The 24947-nt window shown below is 40.0% G+C and overlaps 1 protein-coding gene across 4 annotated transcripts in view; it reads left to right on the top strand.

Moving 5' to 3' along the window:
* Window positions 1-22731, top strand: part of TASP1 (taspase 1) — a 298108-nt gene extending 275377 nt beyond the window's left edge. The window contains exon 15 of one of the 4 annotated variants that reach the window (XM_045053884.1): window positions 22562-22731. In XM_045053884.1, the coding sequence (XP_044909819.1) occupies window positions 22562-22716 (155 nt within the window). In that variant the 3' untranslated portion in view covers window positions 22717-22731. Of the gene's footprint in view, window positions 1-5429; window positions 5525-22561 lie in introns of those variants that run through there. The other 3 variants (XM_045053888.1, XM_045053885.1, XM_045053890.1) reach the window with 3 other exon arrangements.
* Window positions 22732-24947: the final 2216 nt, after the last annotated feature.

The following is a 24947-nucleotide window of genomic DNA, read 5'->3' as shown; positions in this document are numbered from 1 at the left end:
CAGTTTTTCTTTGCCCATATACTGCTGTCTCTGAAGTGTATGGCCACAGGAAGGATTAAATCTAAAACTGGCAAGAGCCTCCCTCCAAGACTCTGCTCTCAGCTTCCAGAAGCCCGTCAGCCAAGCCCGCAGTGGTTCACCGTGACCAGTTGTGGAAGGCGGGAGAGAAAGCAAGCACAGTGGTCTCTCCTTTACATGCTAGAGTCACTGAAGCCCTGAAACCACAGTGGCAAAGCTGGAAAAAAACTGGGTTTTTCTCTGCCTTGATGGGGATTTCACTGATTGTCAACAGAGCTTCAGAAGCTGGAAAGAAAAAAATGCTAAACAGTTCCTTAATCACTGATGTCACTCTCCAAAAAGGTGCTCCTAAAATGGCTTTTTCTGGCCTTGGAAAATCCAGGAAGAAGATTTTGTTCTAATATATGAAGAAAAATATGTTCTTTTTCATTTATAAGTAGTAAGATTATAATCTGTCCACCCACGTTTTTCTCCAAACCTGTTAACTAACAGTCTTTTCCATCTAGTTAATGGTAACTTCATCCTCTTGGGTGCTTGGGTCAAAATTCTTGGCGTCCTCTTTTTATGTTTCTATTGTTGCATAACAATTCTCCCCAAATCTTACAACAACTATTTTTTTTTTCTCACAATTCTGTCAACGTGGCTTGGCTTCTCTCAGTGGTTTCTCTGTGGCACTTGCTGGTAGTCACAGGTGTGCTGCATTCAGCAGGAGTGTGAACTGGGGGTTGGGCTGGATGAGCTTCCTTTTTTTTTCCACATGCAGGCTCAGGGCCTTTCCCTCTGCTCGTGACCACTCTACATGGTCTTTTCATGCTGCTTCTCCCATAAGACATGGCAGCTCAAGGTTCCCAGGAGCATAAAAGCAAAAACTACCAGGCCTTTTTAAGGTTAGGTCAGAACTGGCCCAGCCTTACTTTTGCCACATTTATTGCTTAAATCAAGTCCTCTGGCCCACCCCAGATTCAAAAGGGGGCTGCATAACTGTATAAATACAGAGGGAAGGGTCTTTGGGGGCCATCAACCTGAAATCTTTGAATCTACTTCTCCTATTTTACAACTGCAAGAAACTCTGCACAACAGAGAACAAACTGAAGGTTGATGGAGGAAGTTGGGTGGGAGATGGGCTAGATGGGTGATGGGTATTAAGGAGGGCACTTGTGGGGCACCTGGGTGGCTCAGTCAGCTGAGCATCTGACTTCAGCTCAGGTCATGATCTCGCGGTTCTTGAGTTCAAGCCCCGCGTCGGGCTCTGTGCTTACAGCTCAGAGCCTGGAGCCTGCTTCGGATTCTGTGTCTTCGTCTCTCTCTGCCCCTTCCCTGCTCATGCTCTCTGTCTCTCAATAAACATTTAAAAAATTAAAAAAAAAAAAAAGAGGAGGGCACTTGTGATGAGCACCAGGTGTTGTATGTAAGTGACGAATCATTGAATTCTGCTCCTGAAACCAATATTACACTGTATGTTAGCTAAAATTTAAATTCAAAAAAGCATAAAAGAAACAAACAGTCTGTTAGTAAATGCTATTGGCCCTCCTTTAAAATGTGTCCTAAATCCAACCACTTCTCCCCCTCTCCACTGCTACCATCCAGATCATCTCTTACCTGAGAAATTACAACAAGGTTCTCACTGGCCTCCCTGCATCCAGAGTTACTAGTCCACTTGGCAACAGAAGGAGTCTCATCATGGTGCTCCTCTGCCCCAAACCTCTAAACAAATGTGTCAGTTATATGGTAGATGAGAAAGGGTTGAGTTCCAGAGGAAAAAATGAAGCAGAAAGGGGACGCAGAGTGCTGACGGGAGAGTGGTAAGGAGGGTGCTCATTGAGAAGGTAACATTTAAGCAAAGAGTTGAAGATGAGGGACGAGTAAGCTATGTGGATCCATCTGGAAAGTGCTTTCCATGGAGAGGTAGAGGCAAATTCTTAGAAAGATACAGACCACCACAACTGACTCAAAAAGAACTCGAAAATCCAAATAGATTTATAACAAGAGATTGAGTTGGTAATCAAAAATCTTCCCAGGAAGCAAGTCCAGAACTAGATGGCTGTACTGGTTAATTCTACCAAACATTTAAATAATTATTACCAGTTCTACACAAATTTTTCCAAAATACAGAAAAGGAGGAGACACTTCTCAACTTATTCTACGAGGTGCAGACACTTTGAGACAGTCAGGAGGCTCTCCTCAAATAGTTAAACACTGAGTTTTTCCCCTCCTAGGTACATACCCAGGAGAAATGAAAACATGCCACACAAAAACTTGTACATGAATGTTCATAGCAGCATAATAGCCACAAAGTGGAAACAACCCTAAAGTTCCCCAACTGATAAATAAACAAAATGTAGTATATAATACTACTTTTTAGTAATATAATTTAGTATATAATACTACATTAAAGTAATATAATGGAATATTATTTGGCAATAAAAAACAATACAATACTGATAAATACTACAACATGAATGAACTTTGAAAACATGCTACACAAAAGAAGCCAGTCACAAAGGACTCCATGTTGTGTGATCCCATTTATTTGAAATGCCCAGTGTAGGTAAATCTCTAGAAACAGAACCTATAGATTAGTAGTTTCCTAGAGGTGGGAGGGATGAGGGACAGGGAAAGTTAAGTGGTGATAAATAAGGAGTGTAGGGTTTCCTTGAGGATTAATTAATGATGTGCTTAAATTAATTATGGTGCTGAATGCATCACTCTGTGAATGTAGTAAAACCCATTGAACTGTATACTTTAAATGGGTGAATTGTATGATAATATAAGTTATATTTCAATAATTTGTTAAAAAATAGAAAAAAATTTAGGATATAATTTAGGAAAAAAAATACTGGAAAAGAATACCATACCCTAGCAAATTCTTCATTTTCCTGGTTGATAATTTCCAGTTTTTCCCAACATTTTTCACTTGCATTGTTAAAAATTAAGGTGTTTTTAACATAACCACAATAACTTAGCCATAGTATTACGTCTAAAACATTTTATAATAATTCTTTCATATCATTAAAAGTCTATTAAATGATTGCATTTCCAATTGCATTATGTATTACTATGTGCTTGGGCTGCCATAGCAAAGTACCACAGCCTGGGTGGCTATGAAATTTATTTTCCTCACAGTTCTGGAGGCCAGAAGTCTGAGATCCAGTTGTTGGTGGGATTGATTTCTTCTGAGGCCTCTCTCTCTGGCTTTACATGGCCATCCCTATCTGTTTTGTTTGGACATTGTCCTTCCTCTGTGCATGTCTGTGTCCTAAGCTCATCTTCTCATAAGGACACCAGTCATATTGGATTAAGCCCCACGCATATGACCTCATGTTACCTTAATTAGCTCTTTAAAGGCCCTGTATCAAAAAAGACACATTCTGAGATACTGGAGGTTAGAAACTTAACATATATGGGGTGCCTGGGTGGCTCAGTCACTTAAGAGTCCGGCTCTTGATTTTGGCTCAGGTCATGACCTCATGGTTGTGGGATCAAGTCCTGCATCAGGCTGTGTGCCATCAGCTTGAGATTCTCTCTCTCCTCTCTGCCCCCCCCCCAAAATAAATAAACTTTTAAAAAGCAAACAAACATATGAATTTTGGTGGGGGAGGCACAGTTTAACCCATAATGCATTATAATGTCATTTAAAAAATGTTTTCTTGTTTGAAAGAAATGTTTCCTTTTTAAAGGAAAACAAAACACAATTTCCTAGTATTAATATTACTTCAAACTATAGCCACTTAAAAATGTACAAACATAGAACTAAGTATAAACTTCTTGTGTGTAGAGCTCTTTTACAATTATAAATCCAGGTAGATTTCCAAGTGAATACAATATCCAAAATCAGTCAAAGTTTATATTAACAATGATATGATGGCTATATTACATTGTTTTGTTATTATTTTACCTTAAATCATTATTTGATTTTATTTTGGTTATTGGGTTTTTCCATCCTAAAATTTCCATGTGATGTTTCTTTGTATCTTAAATTTCTTTGCTGAGGCTTTCTATTTTTTTTATTCATTTATGTCAAGCATGTTCATAATTGCTTGTCAAAGCATTTTTATAATGGCTGCTTTAAATTCCTTATCAGATAATTCCAACATCTTGGGCATCTGTTGACTGTCTTTTGTCATTCAAGTTGAGATCTTCCTGGTTCTTGGTATGAGTGGCATTTCACTGAAACCTGGATATTTTGGTTATCATTTTATGAGTCTCTGGATCTCACTTAAATCTTAAATTTAAAATTTTAGCAGATCTCCTCTGATGCCACTTTGGTGGGAGAAGGGGGGTGCTCCCTTGTTACTTGCCGGATGGAAGTAGAGAAGCCTGGACTCTCCACTTAGCTGCTTAGATACCCATAGGGGAGTGGCTGCTCATTACCGCCTGTGGAGGTGGGAATTCAGGCTCCCACAAGGCCTTTTGCTGACATCCTGCCCACTGTGGGGAGGGGGGGAAGAGGCTCTTTACTCCTTGGAGGAGATGAAAGTTTCTCTTCCCCCTCAGCCTTCTTAGACACCACTTGGAAGAGTTGGTGGGGGGGCGTTAGGATGCTTGTAACAGCTTAATGAGGATGGAAGTCTAGGCTCTCCCTGTGACCTTCACTGGAGGGGGTGGGGCTGGGGTTGTAGCCTTTTTATTTACTGTGGTATTTGGCTGAAAGTAGAGCCATTATTGTCTAAAAGTTTTCTGTTCTGCTAGATTGCCCTTTCTTGGTCTGTTGGCCTGAGAGAGCAGACTTTTCCTGGGGCTCTTTTGTCTGTGTCCATTGGTATTTCTGGGTTGCTGGCTCCTCCACTAACCAGTCTGGGATAGATGAGGCAAAAGTGAACTCTCAGGGAACTCATGACCATGTTCCTTAGGATTCATGGTCCCAAACTGGTCTGCCTTCTTTTCTCCACCTGTCCAACTTTTCTCATGTTTGTTTTGTATATAATGCCCCATGTTTTTAACTGCACTTAGTAGTAGGAAGGAATAAGGGAAAATGCCTCTACTGCATCTTTCAGAAGCAGAAGTCCTGATTTTTATTATAGAAGCCTTTATTTGGAAACTGAGTATTTCACTAGCTGACTTGATTCTTTGATTTTAAACTTGACAGCCATCGTTTGAGTTGCTAACATGATTGGCATTATACTTCTTTTTTGATAATGAACCTGTTTTTTAACTACATATCCATTATTTTTCTATCCAATCCACTTAATAGATACCCTGGGAAATTGTGATATAGCCATTTAATGAAAAATTCCTTAATTGAGGGTTTAGTACTACATTTACTGCTGGCAAATGTTGGTGCATAGAGAGACTAAATCCATGCACCACCTCTGCTCAACCCTGAATGTAAAGATAATACCACAGAGGCTATTTTGTTTTCAGCATAGCTTATTACTGATCGTGACTTGGTTCTCTCACTTATTCTTTTCCAGCCGCCTATAATCTTCATTTGGCATCAACATTACTACAACCCCAGATACAAATGCAAATGAAATTGCCTGGCATGAATTAGTTGCACGGTGATCCCTGAATATGTTTGTATTAATTCATTTTAGTTTATCATCAAAATGAAAAATTCTTAAGTTATAAATTCATTGAATTCATGGGTTCTATGGAGGCTACATCTATATGGACTCACAAACTCCAATTTGAGAAACTTAAGTCTGCACCATTTCCACATTTAGCTAGTTAATAAGAGGAGTTACTAATGTACTACAAGCTAGCCTGAAGGTAGTTGTTAAAAATTGGGGCACATGGTTGGGGACAGACAGTCCCATCTGACCAGTAGAGTAATGAAGATAATAGGTTCATTCTTTACTCATCTGTATCTGACAATCCTCCTCCATTTCCATTACCATTTCCAGTGTGATCCAGCTGATTTCCAGTTGCTATACTCTAATTACCATACTCTGTATCTCTGTGCTGGGAGTTCTCTCCAAAATCACAGAAGACAGCTCTGCCTGTGGCATGCCAGAAGGACCAGGGCATTAACATCTCCTGGACTAGCCCTCAACTCATGATTCTCAGGAGTTGGTATACAAATACCCCAACTCCTTTACCTCTGGAGTGGGATATCACTGGGGCTAGTGTTTGCACCATTTCCCAGAATTTCCCTTTGGTGTTTCCAGTTTCCCACAGTGGCGACTGCCTTGCTAATGCATCTTTTATTGGCTGTCTTCCCCTTTCTCATCTCCTATCCCCACTATCAGTGTTTCCTGTACCTCCCAAATAAAGCCCTTGCACTCATATTCTTATCTCAGGATTTGCTCCTAGGAGAGAAGCACATTATAAAATGCTTTTGCTTATGATAACTTATTTGACCCATAAAACAACTCTGGAAGAGAGAAAGTTATATTGGTTAAGTCTAGCAATGGAATGTGAGTCCCACGTTCTGTTACACTCTCTCGTGTATCCCAAGAACAGCACCTGGCATGTTGTAGATGTTTAATAAATAATTGATGAGTAAAGGAAGAAACTGATGCTCCTGTAAGCAATTTTATCAAATTGCCAGTGAGAGAGCCAGGGTTCTTTGACCCAAGCACAATATTCTCTCCATTATACACTCACGTCCTGTTCTTAACCCTGTTGTCTCAGATCATAGCCTGCAGAGGAACTTAAAGATGACTTAAATACACCAATATTGTTAGCCACCTCTAAACCATAGTGATGTCAATGGTTTCAGAGTTAGTGGAATACAAAGATCTGTGAGGATATTAAAGATATTTATGGGACAAATTGCCAAGTCACACAGACATTTGGGGGGCCATATCATTCCCATGGTGACCATCTGGAGCTGCAAAGGCCCATAAAATAGAGGCAACTAGTCTTTCTCAGCTCCAAGGTAGTTAAACACATTCTAGCCCAGACTTGTCTTTATATTGTTTTCCTCATCAGCAGTATGAACATATAAAAGTCATTTTACTTGAAAGAACCTTGTTTAACACTCCAATTTATGCTTTAAAAAAAATTGTATCATACCTTCTTCTAGTGAGTTCTATAATAAATGGACACTTGTAGATAAAACCATATTTAGCAGTATGAACAGAGAAATAATATATATTACAGTTAGCTATCAGATTAGATATTAACTCATTAATCAATTTTTACTTAAATCATGCATCTTCCCTCAAATGAATGGTTATTCTGTGAAGCCATTTTGATTCCTGAGCACTGCTTTCCCTAAACTCCTTAAAGTCATCAGGCACATTAAAGGATATCCGATTTCATTGGTCTAAGCTGAGTGATCGCAATTCATCAAGGCATGAAAAGTCTGTCCAGTCTTGTGGAATATCATTAAATGGTTCAAGGACGTTTCTAATCTTAATGATGGCCAAGGGGGAGCAACTATTACGATGATGAATGGGAATGAATATCTGGAGAAAGTTCAAGGCATGTTACACTTACAAAGACTAATACATGTTGTTTATCTAAATCATCCAACTGATTAAAGAAACACACAAAGCCCAAGACAGTTAAAAGCAGAGAACCAAATAGGCTTTGACCTACCCTGGTATATTTATCGCTGACCATGTCATGCGTGTAAAATGTATTGCTCCACCAAGATGCCGTGTATATAAATCGAGAGGGTCTTTTGAGGCTGATGTTGAGTAATATAGGCTGTCCGGTTTATTGCCTGGCTAAATATTTATATAGAATGAGTTCATTGATGGTGGGGAAGCCTCCATAAAAGGAGTCTTTCAATGTTACTAACTGATTAGCTACAACGCCTAAGGCTTAGCAAGAGCTAGGTGGTGGTAACTTTGATACTTCCGCTCCTAAAATCAATTCCTGAGCTGCTCAGTGTTTTGAATCCTTGCTCTGAGTTGGATTTGTGTGTGTGTGTGTGTGTGTGTGTGTGTGTGTGTGTGTGTGTGTGTTTACCTCTTGGTACCAAGACCAGTGCAGAGCCTGCAAGGAAAGAGGAAATGCTTTTTTTTTTTTTTTTTTTTTTTTGGTACACCCCTAGAAGAATGCTCTTTGCAACTATCTTTCACTGGGAGAACATGTCTATTAAACTCACACTTAGTTCATGGCAGTCAATGCTGGTATAAAAGGGGGATGGCTCATTTTATATCATAAAGGCCAGAGAATAAATCTCTTATCCAGGGGACTTGTTTTTGGCTCTCCTTTCTCTGGGCAAGAGCAGGAAAAATCAACCACACAGGTGGCTGGGAGGATGTTGGGCCACTGTCCAAATACTTAATCTTAGTAAATATCTTTTCATTAGGTGTGGGAGTGGTAGGTTGTTGGGCTGAAATAGTACAGCCATTGCTTAAAGGATTGTTGAAAGATAAGAAACTGGAGTTGTTGAAGATTTAGAATTAAAGACTTTCTTCACTTGGATTCTGAGACACTTAATGCTTTTTGGTTTTCCTCATACCTCCCTGGTTTCCTTCTCAGTATCCTTTTATGGTTTCTCTTCTTTTCCTGGCCACTGAACGTTGGTGGTCCCAGTGCTTGGTTATCAGCCCTTTTTCCCCAAAGATGATTTTATTCTGTCTGGTGCCTTAAGTATCATGTCTCCCAAATCTCCAGCCTGAAATGCACCTAAACTCCAAACTCCTGACTTGGTATGTTCACTGTAACACCCAATAAAGCATTTCATAATGTGCCCAACACAGAACCCTTAGTTTCTATCTCCCCATCTCCACCCCCAAGCCTGCTCCTTCCCCCAGAATTCACCATTTCAATTGATATTCTCATTTACTCAGTGGCTCATGTACAAAATCTGCAAATTGCCTTTGAGTTCTCTCTTTTCCTCATCTCCACAACAGATACCCTACGCTGCAGCATGAGGAGCTGGCTGACTTAGAAAGATGCATCCTAATTTGGTCTTGGAAGATGCAGTAGGTAGGGCACCTGATGAAAAGCACATTACTCCAGATTGCTTCAAGTTGTTTTTTCTTTCAATGGGCATAGGTATTTCAATGCAGATACGAGTTTGACCCATCATAGGGGTCAGCTATGTAGACTTCAAATCCTGGGTCTATGTTTACAAAACTAGGAGTTTCAGTCCAGCTCGTAAGCTCATGGACGGGGGCACAGGGCAAGCTGTTGTATGTCAGGTGGACCTTTGTTATCTGTCTGTCTTTGGCCACTACAGGAACAAAAAATGTGAGGAGAACTGACAGGAGCAAATCAGTCCCTGCTCCTCCCCCGATGGCCATGGTGGCCATGGCACCACTCATCTCCTGGCATTTTTCCTTCTCTAGGGAAGGAATTCCTCATCTTCCTTCCTAACCTTGCTTCACTCCTCAGCTTAGTGCCATTGAGAAAGCATGGCTTGTCCTCCATGGGATCCCAGGCCAGCACTTTCATATTGCTTACTTTATTTTTCATAATCAAACATGTTATAATGAATAAATGGAATTATTTATTTAATTGATGGTGTAAAGCATTTCCTTCTCATTATTGGAACTATAAAAGTGATACATTTGATATACTAGAAAATGTCTTAAAAATGAGACAAGGAAGAAAATTAAAGTCCTTTAAAATCCCATCACTGAGAAATAATCACAGCACTTAACATTTTTAAATGTTTTCCTTCCATCTTTTTTTTTTTTCTTAGTGAATTTATATTTGGGAGAAAAAAAATTGTACCAAATTTTGTCTGGAATTGGACTTTTTTGTGAGTTATTATACACAAACCCCCTCATAGGAAGAAATTGGCATTTCTGATCAATGCAGATGCAATTTTCTGATGCATTCCAATGGGATTAAGATCATGTTTGAGAAACCAGTTACTTATCCTTCCAGGTGACTCCCAGCTGGCTGTCAGTAAAGATTCTAAAGATCTTTAATTAGACGTTTCTTTCACTTGGTATCTAGTCTAACAAAAATTACCTAACCATTTCTTTTCCCATAAAATGTCCCCCCCTCCCCCGCCAAAGTAAGTCCTTGGATTAGCCTGATATATATAGTTCCTTTCCCTGCAGCAAGATTGCCATAAAACTTTGACTCTTAATCAAATTTGGAGCAGGGTTCAGCAGTCTTATTTAGAAACCAACTTCTTCCACCTTCATTTTATTAAAAAAAAAGGGGGGGTCAATTTCATGTAGGTAGAATTTATGTATTATAAAATACACCCATTTCAAATGTACTGTTCAATGAATTTTGGAAAACACATATTTCTGTGTAACTGCCACCACAATCAAGATATAAAACATCTTTATAACCCTGAAAGTTTCTCTAATGCTGCTTTGCACTCTAATGCTGCTTTCCTTCTGACTCTTAGTAATCACTGATCTGTTTTCTGTTACTACAGATTGATGTGGGGTTTTTTTTGCCTTTAATAGAATTTCATATAAATGGAATCATATGGTATGTACTCATTTGCATCTGACTTTTAAATATGTTTTAAATATGTATCCATGTTATTACATATAGCAGTAGATCACTTATTTTTATCCGCTGTATAGTATTCCACTAAATGAATACACCACAATTTATTTATCTATTCTACTATTGATGAGTACCAGGTTTTTTCAGTCCAGGACTACTAAGAACAGTACTGCTAAGGATATTCATATTTAAGTCATATTCATATTTAAGTGAGGGTGTATGTTTTCATTTCTCCTGGGTAAATACCTGGGAGTGAAAATCCTGGGTTAAATGGTATTTTACATTTTTAAAAAAATTTTTAACATTTATTTATTTTCAAGAAACAGAGAGAGACAGAGTGCAAGTGGGGGAGGGGCAGAGAGAGAGGGAGACACAGAATCTGAAGCAGGCTCCCGGCTCTGAGCTGTCAGCATAGAGACCGATGCGGGACTCAAACCCACCAACAGTGAGATCATGACCTGAGCTGAAGTCAGACACTTTAACCGACTGAGCCACCCAGGCGCCATTACATTTATATAAGAATATAAGTATAAGAAATTACCAGACTGTTTTTCAGAGAGGTTGGGATCTTCCATTTTTACCATTATTGCTTCTTACCAGGGGTTTAAAGGGCCTTTGGGAAATGGGAGTTTAACAATGAAAAACATGGATATGTTGTCTTTTCTTTTTGGTGTTCTTCCTTTTGAAATATATTTCTCTTTCTTTTTCATTTCTGTGAAAGAGAAATAGCCAGAAGAAACAAAATGGTTATCTGACCCTGAAGATAAAAGAATTGAAGAGAATGTTAATGAATTCCTAACCTAACAGGGGTGAATTTTTCCTTCAACCTGCAAAGTTGTCCTTCAGACTCCAGTTCAGACTCCTTTTTCAGACCTGGAGATTACTCATTCCTCCTAGCTCAGCCCCAGTGGAGTAATCCTTTGAGGATTTCCCATAGTTGGCCTAATAAATGTTTCTTTGGCACAACACCCTCTTCCTTTATAGCACTTAGTATAGTTTATAGTCATTGATATTTGTGGAATTCATCGATGAGTGTCTTTTCTCCTTACGTCATGACATGAGGAACCGAGCTTCTTTATCTCCCCTGGCTCACAGTGGAACTAAAAAATATATTTTTTTAAATGAATGAACAAATGAATAAGAGAAATAGAAACAGGTTAACAGAACAAGACTGCCAAGCTAACGGTTGTGACTATACAAAAGTGGTTGAAATACATGTATTTGTTGACTGCCAACTCCCCAAAAAGACCATACCAGTACTCTACTGATCAAGCAAAGCTGTTAATTACGCACTGTAATAAGGGAGAACACCACCTTGACCAAGTCTTAGTAGTAGCTTCAAAAGGAAAGGTCATGTGTGTAGGGGTTTAGATCTGGTTTTGAGTGGTTTAAGGCAGGTCTTTCAATGTGGGGATTCCAAATGGGCAAAGTTCACAAAAAGGTAAAGGTTCTAGAGCAAAGTATGTTCTGATAAACAAGTAGGTCTGTCCCATAGAGCAACTTGTTGGCCTGAAAAGGGGCTGGTTGAGTAGTCCATTGTTTGAAAATAAGTAAATGTTCAGGAAGCTCCTGGAGCAAACACTGAGGTTATTTAGTAGACAAGAATTTTCTGGAACAAATGGTAAAGTCATGTTGATGTAGGCTTAGTTCTGTTAGTTAAGTTATGAAGCTGCTGGCAGCTCCCAAAACCCAGTTCCCCAAGACTAAGTATAGAAAGGCAGATTATTTCTCTGACCTTTATATGCTGAATGAGGAGACTGTGCTTCACAACAATTGCTCATATTCTTGATTGTCAGGTCTGGAAAAATCTGTAGGCATGACTGGAATACTAACTTCTGCATTCCCACCTCTTGAATTTAAGCCATAAAACCTCTTATTATGTAAAATACTAACATCTCAACAACAAGTCCTGGAAATGAGATATGGGTTTGTGAGGCTCCTCTCTTTTTGCCTTTTCTCTGGCTCTCCTTTATTTTTTGATTTATGATTGCTTTACAAGACAAAACTTTAGTTTCCCTGTCAAGAATCCAGTGGGAATGAAGAGTTAGAGGAAAATACCAGCAGCATGTTAGTCTAATAGCAGGAAGAAGCAGTAGGGCTGAGTTACGAGCAAGGCTGCACATGGTATCAACATAGCTATTTTGCTGCAAAGCGAGGAACAGTGAACTTTCTATAGGACTCTTTGAGGTTGGGGGATCTCCTTGACCAAGATAAATGGGAGCTTAGGAGGAAGGAGACAGGAAGAGTTACACAGAGGCATTTAAGTGTAGCTAAGTTAAGTTGGCATCTCCCCACCAATCAGATCCCTAGTTACATCATGAACCATTCAGCTGGTCAAAATGGAAGACAGAGACAGACTGTAAAGCATTCCAAAGGCACCATCACCATCACGTTACACGTAATTTGTGGCCAAGGCTTGACACACAGTGTTGGAGGAGGCATGCTAGAGCTCATGCAATTCCTCAGCCACGTGTATGGTGGGATAGGGATGTAGGAAAATTTCTGGCCATGGAAAGTAAACATCTCACCTCCAAAAGGGCAGAGTCCTGCAAACACCATGAAACAAAGACTCAGTATTGTGAAATGAGCCAAGAATTTCCCAAAAGGGAGGGTGGAGCTTGGGCATGGCTTTCCTTCTCTTCCCTTGTGTAATATTGTCACATTATCTGGGGGTATCGTGTGCAGAAGGGAGCCTTTAGAAAGTTGGCTGTGCTATAATTTATGGCTCCCCTCAGCAGCTAAATCTTTGCTTTCTGCTCTACTGCCCGGCAGCCATAATTCCTCTCTCTCTTTTTCACGTGTGTGTGTGTGTGTGTGTGTGTGTGTGTGTGTGTGTGAAATATATAGACATAATTTAAAAATTAAATAAGCCCCCAAATAACAAGGGCCTTACCAGTTCTTACCCCTAACTCCTGCTGCCCAAGGCCCACTTGCTTTCAACTGTTTCTTTTCAACTGTTTCTTTCTTTCTTTTTTTTTTTTTTCTTTGTGATTTCTCTCTTTTTGCTTATACTCTTTCTGGATTATTCATTTTAGACCATATGTGTTGACTTCCTGCTGTGTTAAATAAGGACACAATACCTTTGCGCACTCCCTCCCCTTTTCCTCTCTCCCTATTCTCATAATTACATTGCAGTTTTTAGCTGAATTAATTGTCACTATTTATATTGTTATGGTTGGTAAATATGGTTGACCCCAAAACCAAGTAGGAATTGTGATTATCTTTTTTACCCAGTGCTTAGTTTTATTGTTGTTTTTCATTCCCAGAGTTTTCTTGGTCCTACCTTAATTTTTTCCATCAGGTCTGTCAATCCTCACCTGTTGATATCTTTTCCAAAAGCTCAAACATGTCAGATAATTTGTTCTACTTATTTCCTCTGAAGTCTTCTCTCCTGAACCCCTGTGTTCTCCTGTTTTGATGCAGTCATTAGGGCTACCTCATGGTTGTCATCCTGGAGTTTTTTCACCATCACCCTGCAGCTTCCCTTTTTGGATTCCTTGTTTTTTGGATCCCCATGTCTCCCACTTTCTTGGCTTACCCCCTCCTTTTGTAAGAAGGTTCACTAGTGGTTTCCTAAGGCAGGGCACATGGGAGGGACTTATTCCTTCAGTCCAGGGATGTGTCTGAAATGTCTTTATTGTCCCTCTTACAATAATTTGGATTTTGGCTGCATATAAATCCCTGGTCAAAACTCAATTGCTTTACTGTCTTCTAGCACATGTTTTGTTGTGACTAGTCCAATGCAAATTTCATTTCCCATCTTTTGTAAGTGACATTTTTTTTCTCCTTTTCTCTCTCTCTCTGGGATATTTTTTGTTATCTTCTCTTTATTTCCACGAGTCTCACAGTACTGGTCACTCAGTGGACCCTTTCAGTCTCAAGGCACACTCTTTAATTATGGAATTTTTCTTTTATTATTTCCTTAGTCATTTCTTTCCCTCTCCATTCTCTAAGTGTTCAAAATAACTATTATTTGGATCTTGGATCTCCTAGATTGATTCCCTGAGTCTCTTAATCACTCTTTATGAAAACTCTTTGTATATATTTGTTCTTCCTGAGAGGTTTCATCTACTTTATTTTCCAAGCCTTCTACTGATTCTTTTAAATTTTAGCCATCTTATTTTAAATTTGTTAGAGTTCTTTCTTATTATTTCATCCATTATTTTTTATAGTTTTCTCTTCTTGTCTCATGGATGCAACATCTTCTCTTTTCAATCTAAGAATTAGTGGGATTTTTGTCATTTTCTTCTGATCTCCACATTATCGCTTTGACTTTCGTGTTTGTTTTTTCCCTAGTTCTTTGTTTCAGTTTTTGTGTTCTATGTTAGGAGACATTCCTCAACTATTTGGTGATCTTTGGCTCTCTGTTGCTATTTTTTTTTAAGTTTATTTATTTATTTATTTATTTATTTATTTTGAGAGAGAGAGTGAGCAAGTGGCTGGGGCTGAGGGGAGCAGAGAAAAGGGAGAGAGAGAAAGAGAGAGAGAAGAGAGAGAGAGAGAGAGAGAGAGAGAGAGAGAGAGAGAGAGAGAGAGAAAATCTCAAACAGCCTCTGCACTACCAGCACAGAGCCTGAGGCGGGGCTTGAACCCACAAACCATGAGATCATGACCCGAGTTGAAACCAAGAGTCAGACACTTAACCAGCTGAGCCACCCAGGCACCCCTCTCTGTCTCTATTTCTAGTAAAGTACTTAAGACATGACTGGAGGCTTTATATGCCAGAAGGGCGTCACAGTGGAATCAGGCAGTGGTCCAGCTGCTCTGTGGGAGGACTCCCAAATGTCAGTCAATTTCCCCACTGAAGAGTCTTCTAATTTTCTTACCAGAGGCTTATGCCTAACTGCTGGAGCAGTAGAGGTACATAACCCACTTCTTGGAAGTGTAGATGCTTGAGCTGACTGTGAAAGCCACATTGCCCAAAGACTGAATGTGGCACTGGTGATACATGAGTTGACTTTAGGGTACAAATGACTAAATATTTTTCATTATAGTATATTTGCTCTAGTATGTGCTGGCAAAAATATAACTAGCACACCAAAACCATGGTGTCATGGATCATATCACTTAAGGCAAGCTAACTAAATGAGAGTGACTCAAGTTCAAACTATTAAGATCAATAATAGTACAAGATGGATAGAAACAAGGCAAAAAGAGAGTAGAAAGGGGACTCCATGTGGAATGATGGACAAAGCAAAGGGACAGAGATGTGTGGTGGGGAAATTACAAGTCCCTCTGTCTGTGTGTGTGTGGAGAGTGGAAAGAGTGGTCAGAGACCAGATTATGAAGAACCATGTATTTTTGTAAGTATTACTTTAAAAAATATCTTTTAATGTTTATTTATTTTTGAGAGAGAAAGAGAGATAGTTTGTAAGTGGGGGAGGCGCAGAGAGAGGGAGACAGAATCTGAAGCATGCTCCAAGCTCCGAGCTGTCAGCACAGAGCCTGATGCAGGGCTCAAACTCACAAGCCATTAGATCAGGACCTGAACTGAAGTCAGAGGCTCAACCAACTGAGCCACCAGGTACCTCTTTAAGTATTATTTTAACACTTGTTTGACGGTTGTACAGTGTCTAAGTCCAAGAGGCATCATGGTTACTCATTGTGGCTAATCCAAGTCAAGTCAATAAGTAATGATTTTCCTTTGAATTATTTACAACAGTTAAAAAATGATATAGATTGGCTTCCTGCTGTCACATAGGAAGCTGCTGGTTTTATCTCCTGCTCCTCTCCTCTGCCCCCATATAGCCCTCATGCCCATCACTTCATTGGATATAGTACGATGAAAAAATGTAAGTGCATACTAACCCAAATCTCAGAAAACCTTAATCAGGAAGACAATTCTGCTATAAAATCTAAGTTAATGCATTCTCAATGAGTATACATATAATGAATTTGGGATTTCTTATCTTTCTGGATATTCTCATGTTTTCTACATCTGCATACGTTAGCTAAACTCTGGAACACAACATAGCAATTCAAGTGTTTTGTAACTTTACTGCCCAATGCAGTAACTACTAGCCATGTGTGACTATTTAAAGTTAAAATAATTAAATAAAATAGAACATTGAACGTCTCAAACTAGTCGCATTTCAAGTGCTTTCTGGTCACATGTGATAAGTGACTGAAGTACTGCATATCACAGATATAGAACATTTTTATCACCAGAAGTTATCTTAGATCACACTGTCCTTTGGTTCTACAAAGTCTATTCTTTTTTATTGAGATATAATGGTTACATAATATTGTATTCATTTCAGGTGTATAACATAATGATTAGATATTTAAAAGGCTGCTTTTAAATTTTAGAAAATCTTAAAATAAGATACAATTGTGACACAGAAAATCCTATAACCACCCAAATTTCCTCATGCTGCTCCTTTAGAGGCACAATTTCTCACCCTCCCCCCAAGCAATCACTAATCTAGTGTGTCTTTTCCCATAGTTTTACCTTTTCAAGGATATAGTATAGATAGAATCATATAATATGTTAACCTTTTGAGGCTGGCTTTTTTTTAATTCATTTAAGTTTATTTATTTAGAGAGAGAGTGTGTGTGTGCAAGCAAGGGAGGGGCAGAGAGAGAGGGAGAGAGAGAATCCAGAGCAGACTCCACACTGTAAGCACAGAGCCGGACGTGAGGCTTGAACTCATGAACTGTGAGATCATGACCTGAGCCGAAAATAAGAGTCGATCACTTAACTGACTGAGCCACCCAGGCGCCCCAAGACTGGCTTCTTTTACACAGCTTAGTACCTTTAAGATTTATCCAACTTGTTGCATCTACCCAAGTCTTTGTGCGAATAGTATTCCATTATATGGTGGTTTCACAGTTTGTTAACCCACTCACCCATTGAAAAATATCTTGGCCATTTCCGTTTTAGGAGTTTATGAACAAAGCTGCTAAAACATTTGTGATCAGGTTTCTGTGTGAATTGTAGGTTTTCATTTCTCTAAAGTAAATATCCAGGAATAGGGTTGCTGGGTAATATGGTAAATATATGCTTTATTGTACCAAAAACCACCAGTTTCCCAGAATGGCTATTCTATGTTGCATTCCCAACAGCAATATATAGAGTTCCAGTAGCTCTGTGTCTTTATTAACACTTGGTATTGTCTTTTTTTTTTTTTTTTTTTTTTTTTTTTGGCCATTCAAGTACACATATAGTAGTATCTTCTGGTATTATTTTGGAATCCTTAATGGCTAATTATGTTTTGGTTATTTACCATCTTTGCATCTTCTTTGGAGAGAGGCCTATTCAGTTTTTGCCCATTTTAAAATTAAATTGTTTATTTCCATACTGTTGAGTTTTGAGAGTTATTTATATTTTCTGGTTATAAGTTCTTTGTCAGACACATGAATTGCAAATATCTCTCCCAGTCTGTATCCTTCTTTTTTTTTTCTTTTAATAGTGTCTTTTGTGGAGCAAATGTTTTTAATTTTGATGGTTCTCATTACTATTGCTCTATAATAAATCTTAAAATGAGATAGCATGATTTCTCCAAATTTATTATTATTTTTCAAAATTGTTTTGGCTCTTCTAGTTGCATTTCCATATAAATTTTATAGCCAGTGTTACTTTATCCACAAAAGAAAATCCTACTGGGATTGAGATTGGAATTTAGTCAAGTCTTTAGATCATTTGGGGGGAAAATTAACATCTTGACTATGTTGAGTCTTCCCATTCATGGATGTGGTATTTCTATTTATTTAGACATTCCATGATTTCTTTCACTAATGTTTTGTAATTTTCCTCATATATATTCTGTACCTATTTTTTAGATTCCTACAGAATTATGTCATTTCTGGGGCTATTGTAAATCATATTTTTAATTTTTTTTATTTCTAACTGTTGATTGCTAGCATAAAACAAGATGATTGATTGGTTATCTTTCTTTTTTGAATTTTATTATGTTATCATTATTTTTAAAAGTAAACTCTACCTCCAACATGGGGCTCAAACTCACAACCCTGAGATCAAAAGTCACATGCTCTACCCACTGAGCAAACTAGGTGCCCCTGCATGATTGATTGCTTTTAAATGTTGACCTTGTATCCTGTGACCTTGATAAGCTCATTTATTAGTTCTAGATTTTTTTTGTAGATTCCTTGCAAATTTCTATATATACTGTGATATTACATGTGAATGGGCAGAGCCTTCTTTCTAATATCAGGGTTTGGGTAACAATCTACTGAGGGATCAAATAGAAATTTCAAGTCATATAAAACAAAGCTGAGTTTTCTGGTCCCTTTCTTTTTCATTTCTATCTTTTTGATAGAAATTTGTTTTATATTATCTGCATGCTTTTCCTCCCATGCCCCTAATCATAAGAATAAATATTCTCTCAGTGATATGGCCTTGTGGTTTTGGTGACATGGTCTTTGTGAAACATTAACTATTCTAAAACCAAAACCAACTTTCCTAGATGTTCTCAAGAATAAGTTACCTGGGGGGCGCCTGGGTGGCTCAGTCGGTTAAGCGTCCGACTTCAGCCAGGTCACGATCTCGCAGTCCGGGAGTTCGAGCCCCGCGTCGGGCTCTGGGCTGATGGCTCAGAGCCTGGAGCCTGCTTCCGATTCTGTGTCTCCCTCTCTCTCTGCCCCTCCCCCGTTCATGCTGTCTCTCTCTGTCTCAAAAATAAATAAACGTTAAAAAAAAAAATTAAAAAAAAAAAAAGAATAAGTTACCTGGGAGGTAAATGTTACATCTTTAGCACTAGTAATGATAACATGAAGCTGGAGGCAGACATCCTTGTGATCCAGAGGCCTCCTCAGGAGCTCCTGATAATGGAATGGAAAAGCATCAGTCCCAGGAAGAGACAGCCTGCGGAGCCAAGGAGGAAAGGGGCTGACATTTCTATCCCCTCACAAGGCCCCTGGCACCAAACCACAGCTGGTGTCTTCCAGACATAGAGGTTCCATCATTTGTTTATGGGAAAATGGTCCTCCCACCACTGGCTGACCCCTCCTGACCCCAGGATTTTTCAAACAGCTTAGCCCACACAAATGACAGGCTGAAGTTAACTGTACCGTGCTAATTGAGGACTGTCAAAAATATCAACAGGCAGGAGGTGGCAGGACATGGGAGTTTTGCACGTCAGAGTTGCTGGCTCTTGTATGATGCACTTGATCTGTTGTGGGTCCAGAATTGTCCTAGGGAATAAGAAGGAAGGTGAGAGCTGCCTTAGCTCCCATGCTGTATGCCATTATTCTGACACCAAAACAGGAAGCAACATCAATACTCAGGGCCAAAAATAAAGTTCAGGCGCCATGTCCAGAAGCCCTAAAGAGAAGACAAAGGGAGTCTTTTAATTAAGACTGACCAGACATAATAAACCTATGGAAACAGAACAACATGCTTTCTGGCATGCACTACACCACCCATACCACAGTATCAGTAGCTAAAAATTCACATCATTTGAGTAAGAAGAGAAAAAAATAAGCCAACATGAAATTTATTAAGTCCCTAGGGATGGGTCAACTTACCACATTTCTTTCCTAGTAATGCACAGTTATGATTGGACTGTACTAAGTTCAATCTCTCTACCTCTCTATTATGTCCATCATAGAGGGGCTTCCAAAGAGAGCTGGGGCTGTTGGTGAGACCCAGATTTTATACTTTTTTTCAATAAATACTCACCAACATTGGCCATACCTGAGCTTTTGACAAGGTACAGGCACTTTACCTTTTTTTTTTCCTATTTGTTTCCAATTTTATTGAGATATAATTGACATGTAAAATTGTTTAAGGTATACAACATGATGATTTGCCATAAGTATATATTATAAAATGATTACCATGAGATATTTAAGTGTTCTTGATGATGTTGAGGCAGATCCAATCCATCCATCCATCCATCCATCCATCCATCCATCCATCTTTCAATCCATCCATCTACCCATCCACTCATCCATCCATCTACCTACAATTACCCAGCACCTACCATGTGCCTGCCACCTACTGATAGAAGTGCTCAGAATATAAAGTTGTACAACACATAGATATCCCTGCCCAAGAAATTCATAGTCTTAGCTACCCTTTTAAAAAATATTTATCCATTTTTGAGAGAGAGAGAGAGAGAGAGAGAGAGAGCGCGCCAGGGAGGGCTAGAGAGAGATAGAGACACAGAATCCGAAGGAGGCTCCAGGCTCTGAGTTGTCAGCAGAGTCCAATCCAGGGTTTCAACCCACAAACTGTGAGATCATGACCTGAGCTGACGTTGGATGCTCAACTGACTGAACCACCCAGCTACCCGCCTTTTTTCAAGAAGCCATGTTATTTTCTTTCTTCTTTCCCTTATTCATTTGACAAATCCTAATTATAATATAGCCACTTTGTCTTAAATTTTAAAGTAACTTTTATTTTTTTCTTTATTACTAAGAAAATAGAAGACAAACTGCTGTCAGTATGTCTATAAATATTCTTAAGACCAAAGTTTCTCAACATCAGCACTATCAACATTTTGGGTCCAATGAATCTTTATTGCAGAGGGATGCCTTGTATACTGTAGGGTATGTAGCAGTATCTCTGGCCTGCTATCCACTCCCCCTTACATGTCAGCAGCAACTCCCTGTCTACTTTCATCTTTGTTGGAACAACCAAAAATGACTCCTGAGCATTGCTGAATGTCTCCTAGGGCCTAATGACCTTAGGCCATTCTGGGTTCAGGGTGGGGTTTATTGACTGAATCCTATCATTCATCCCACTTCCCCTCCAGGAGTCTGGATGACACTTATCAGTTATCAGCTTTATGCATTATTCAGTTTGTGGCAAATGGACCACGAGTGAGCCTGACTGGTTTCATCCATCCAAAGTAAACTGAGAAGCTGGAAGCAGAAAGAGGCCTCATTGTGCCTGTCTGAGGCAAGAATAGAGCCTATGGCCCTGCCAGAGCAGGTCTGAGAGGGCAGGAAAGGGGGAGGTTCTATTTTAGGGTTTTGAGACAGAATGGCCCTAACTGACTTGTGTGCTGCCGACATGGCCAGTTAAGCTGCTGTATCCAGGTTGGAGGGTTGTCCCCACAGCTGGAAACCTCCTCTGAGAAAGCCACAGAGTTGGAAGGAGTTCCTGTTTTATGGGTCAAGGCAGGAATGTGAAGGACAGGCAAAGAAGAGTTCATGGAGAATTTTTTTCTATGAATGTACAGAAACACATACATATTTTAAGTAAAAACCATATCCTACTGTGTTTTGTGGCCTTTTTAGTATCGCACTGTATGTATGGTTTTATAAACCTTTCTTAGTTCCCATATCAACCCACATTAAATGACTTAAGACATCATTTGAAAGGGCTGCACATTACTTGCCTGTATGTAATGTATTCAGTCAATTCGCTTTTGACTGTTTTCAAATTTCTTCCGGTAGGAACACAATTAAGCATCTAGGAGATGAAGACTGAAATTTGCCACTGATTGTTGCCTACGGGCAAATTATTAGATGTGGCGTATTGGTTTAATGGTGTGTACTGCAATGCCCTCCTGAAAGAGAGCCCTGAATTATTTGTAGAGGAGCTAAAATAACCTCACATAAATGAAGAAGGGGTAACGTAACAGATGCACTGCATACTTTTCAGGCTTCTCTGAAGCCCAGATAACTGCTAAAGTCTGGAGCCCCAGTTTCAAAGACTTGAGCCCTTTTGTGGATTTTGCTTTCTCCTAGCAGCCAACAGCTCCCACGGTCCTGGTAAGACTGTTCTCTCCTGTCCCTGGGCCACTTAACTTTTGGCACATTTTAGTGCTTTGCCACTGGCACCGAGGTGTGGTCAGAACCACTTTTTTCTTCTGGAGTTGGCATCCCTGATGAAGTTAGGTGCATTTTCATAGACTGTGAGCCCCTCTGGAGAAGGCTATGTGTATATACTTTCAATTTTGTGTATGTTTTGTAAATAAATTGTAAATAATTGTAAATAATTTCAATTTTCTGTATGTTTTGTCATCTTAGAAAAATTCTTCTCACAACCCCTTCCTGGGTTAGAAAATTCTTAAAGATAGCAAAAGATATGGCCAAGAACCTACCCTTGATGTGCAAACTAACCAATCCAGAGTCCCACTTAACTCTACTTGGCCAGCGCAACCCAGGAGGCAATATTCCTCTGCCTTAATCATCCTACGGCCGGGGCCAGTGCCAGGAAACTAGTAACCACTCCTAAAGCCCGGAGCCTGCTGAAAGTTTTCAAACTCTCAATCCTAAACTGTTTATCCTGCTCTGCCTGGTCTTTCCCCAGGAAACCCCAATAAAGGCTGTGGCCACAGCACAACCTTCGTTTCCATTTTCTGCCTCCTGACCACCCTCATGTCTTTCCTACGTGGCCCAGCAAGGTGTGCTATGTGCCTATTGTCTCTAGGATCTGTAAGTATAAGAAATTTTGTTGTTCCCTGAACCTCTCCTCTGTCTCCTCTTATGGCCACACCTGCTGACTGTCTCATAAAATCTAAACCACTGGGGTGCAAGACAAGTCTTCAGGCTTTATGAAGCTGATCCCCAAGGTTTCCGATCTCAAGTTGTGGGGATTAGTTGTCACTTGAGTGCTTTTGCAACAAAGAATCTAAGCATTGATGTTTTTATTTTTCTGTTTTCAACCAGAGAACCCCATAAGGAAGGGCTGCTGGGATTCACCCTTCTGTTCTAGAAGTTCCTAGAAAAGTAGACTTTAACCAGGGTGGATTTTAAACACTACTACCATTTACATACTGTCTAGAAATCAAAAGCTCACTTTGTTGCAGATTTCATAATTTTTTCTTCATCTCTCTCTTCCCCAACTTAAACATGACCCTAAAAAGTGCCGTCTAAGTTGTGAAGCAGGAGACAGACAGATCGCCAAGGTTAATATTTGTGTTTGGAAGCATGGTCCCGGTGGAACAGGCAGTAGCCCTTGAGCTGCCTCCAAAGTTTCTCTTAGCCAGTGTGTTGGTCAAACAGTCCTGCTCTTCATTCGCTTTTTACAGTTTGGGAGGGAGCTGAGTGTTTTCATGGGAAGAGACCGACTAGACTTTGAGGAGGCTGTGGCAGTGGTGGGGGCCAGTCCCCTGGGATCCTGCTCAACATCATCCTCAGCTGTCCCCTTCCAACCTCTGGCAGAGTTAGGAAAACCCACTGGATCTGGGGAAAGAGTGGAACTGATGGGGTTGGCTCAGCTAACAAATGCCCAGTGTTCTACCTACTCTGAATCTGGTGCCAAGGTCCATCCTCTAGAGACACTGACAGCTCTGTTCTGTAAGGCACCAGCCTTGCGTCACTCAACTGGGGATAGGTGCATACTAGACCTCCCTCATGCAAAATGTAGGCCCACTGGGAGCCATGCCAGAGCCCTGACATTGGATTCATGCAGGGGTGTTCAACTCAGGGAGGCAACTCATTTTTCTACTGGTGCTCTGTGGAGGTCAAGGACACCTTAGATTCTTTGGGGGAAGAACTGAGGGGTGCAGTGTCAGCCCTCTGAATTGCCTCTTAAGTGGAGCCTCAGGCCCCACCCTACTATTGATGGCTTCCAGTGCCCAAAGGCCTCATGGATCAGAAAATGCAGCTGAAATGAAGAAAAAGTTGGCCAACAAAATTCCCTACATTCTGCTTACTGCTTTAAAAAAACAAAAACAAAAACCTGTATGCACACATATAAAAACTAAACAGATATAAAAACAAAAATTTTAACTGTGGTCTCTTCATTTTCTCTAATGTGGTGTATTGTCTTTATAACAAAAAAGAAGAAGAAGAAGAAGAAGAAGAAGAAGAAGAAGAAGAAGAAGAAGAAGAAAGAAAAGTAGAAAGGAAACAACTCTAAAATTTTCACCAAGTTCTCAAAGGTAGAGTCAGGAGAGGTTAACGTTTCCAGGCATCCAGCCTGGCGAATGTGTGTAAACACGCATGAGCCTGCAGAAGGTGGTAGTGGATTGAGAGTAGGTGGGAGCAGTTTGACTGGACACACTTACCTGTGTGGGGTCTGACCTCCCTACATGGAACTGAGTACAGTAGAATCCTGGAAGACTTAGGGCCTCCGCTATGCCTCAAGCCAAAGAAATCTTGGAAGCCCCTGGGGCTATTTCCTGGGTCTGCTGTGACCCATTAATCATGTCAGCCCCTGAGTGAGACTGGAGGGGGGTGAACACAGGGCCAGCATAGAGGGAGAGGGGCCAGCACAGTGGGCTAAGGGTGTTAGACACATGGAGAAGGCAAAGCCCTAGGAAGATGGGAAAAACACAAAGGATGCTGAAGAACTTGGCCTTAAGGGACATCCTCTCTCACACTGAGTATCAACCTTATGGTCTAATCTTACCTTTACCTCCCAGGAGGGTGGATGTTACTAAGTGTAACCAGGAGATCATTGAGAGAATAAAACTTCATTCCAGAAAAACTTCCCTGGGCACAGAGATCCCTATTGGCAGATCTTCTCTTAAATTCTGAGAATCTCTGATTCTAAATGAAGGATCTCTCCCCCATCTCTTATGACCCAGCTTCCTATCCCATTGTGTAGACAACTACCGCTTCCCTTTGCCTCTGTTTACTTAAATTAATTGTACCCTTTTATCAGGATCTGAAAAGTCTGATTCCAAATGTTTGGTTGAAGGGAACTCTGGGTTTGGGAATCCAGTCTGGGCATGTGTGTGTGTGTGTGT

The sequence above is a fragment of the Felis catus genome, chromosome A3 (assembly GCF_018350175.1).
Source record: "Felis catus isolate Fca126 chromosome A3, F.catus_Fca126_mat1.0, whole genome shotgun sequence".
Taxonomy (NCBI): domain Eukaryota; kingdom Metazoa; phylum Chordata; class Mammalia; order Carnivora; family Felidae; genus Felis; species Felis catus.
This window is presented reverse-complemented; position numbering and strand designations above follow the sequence as displayed.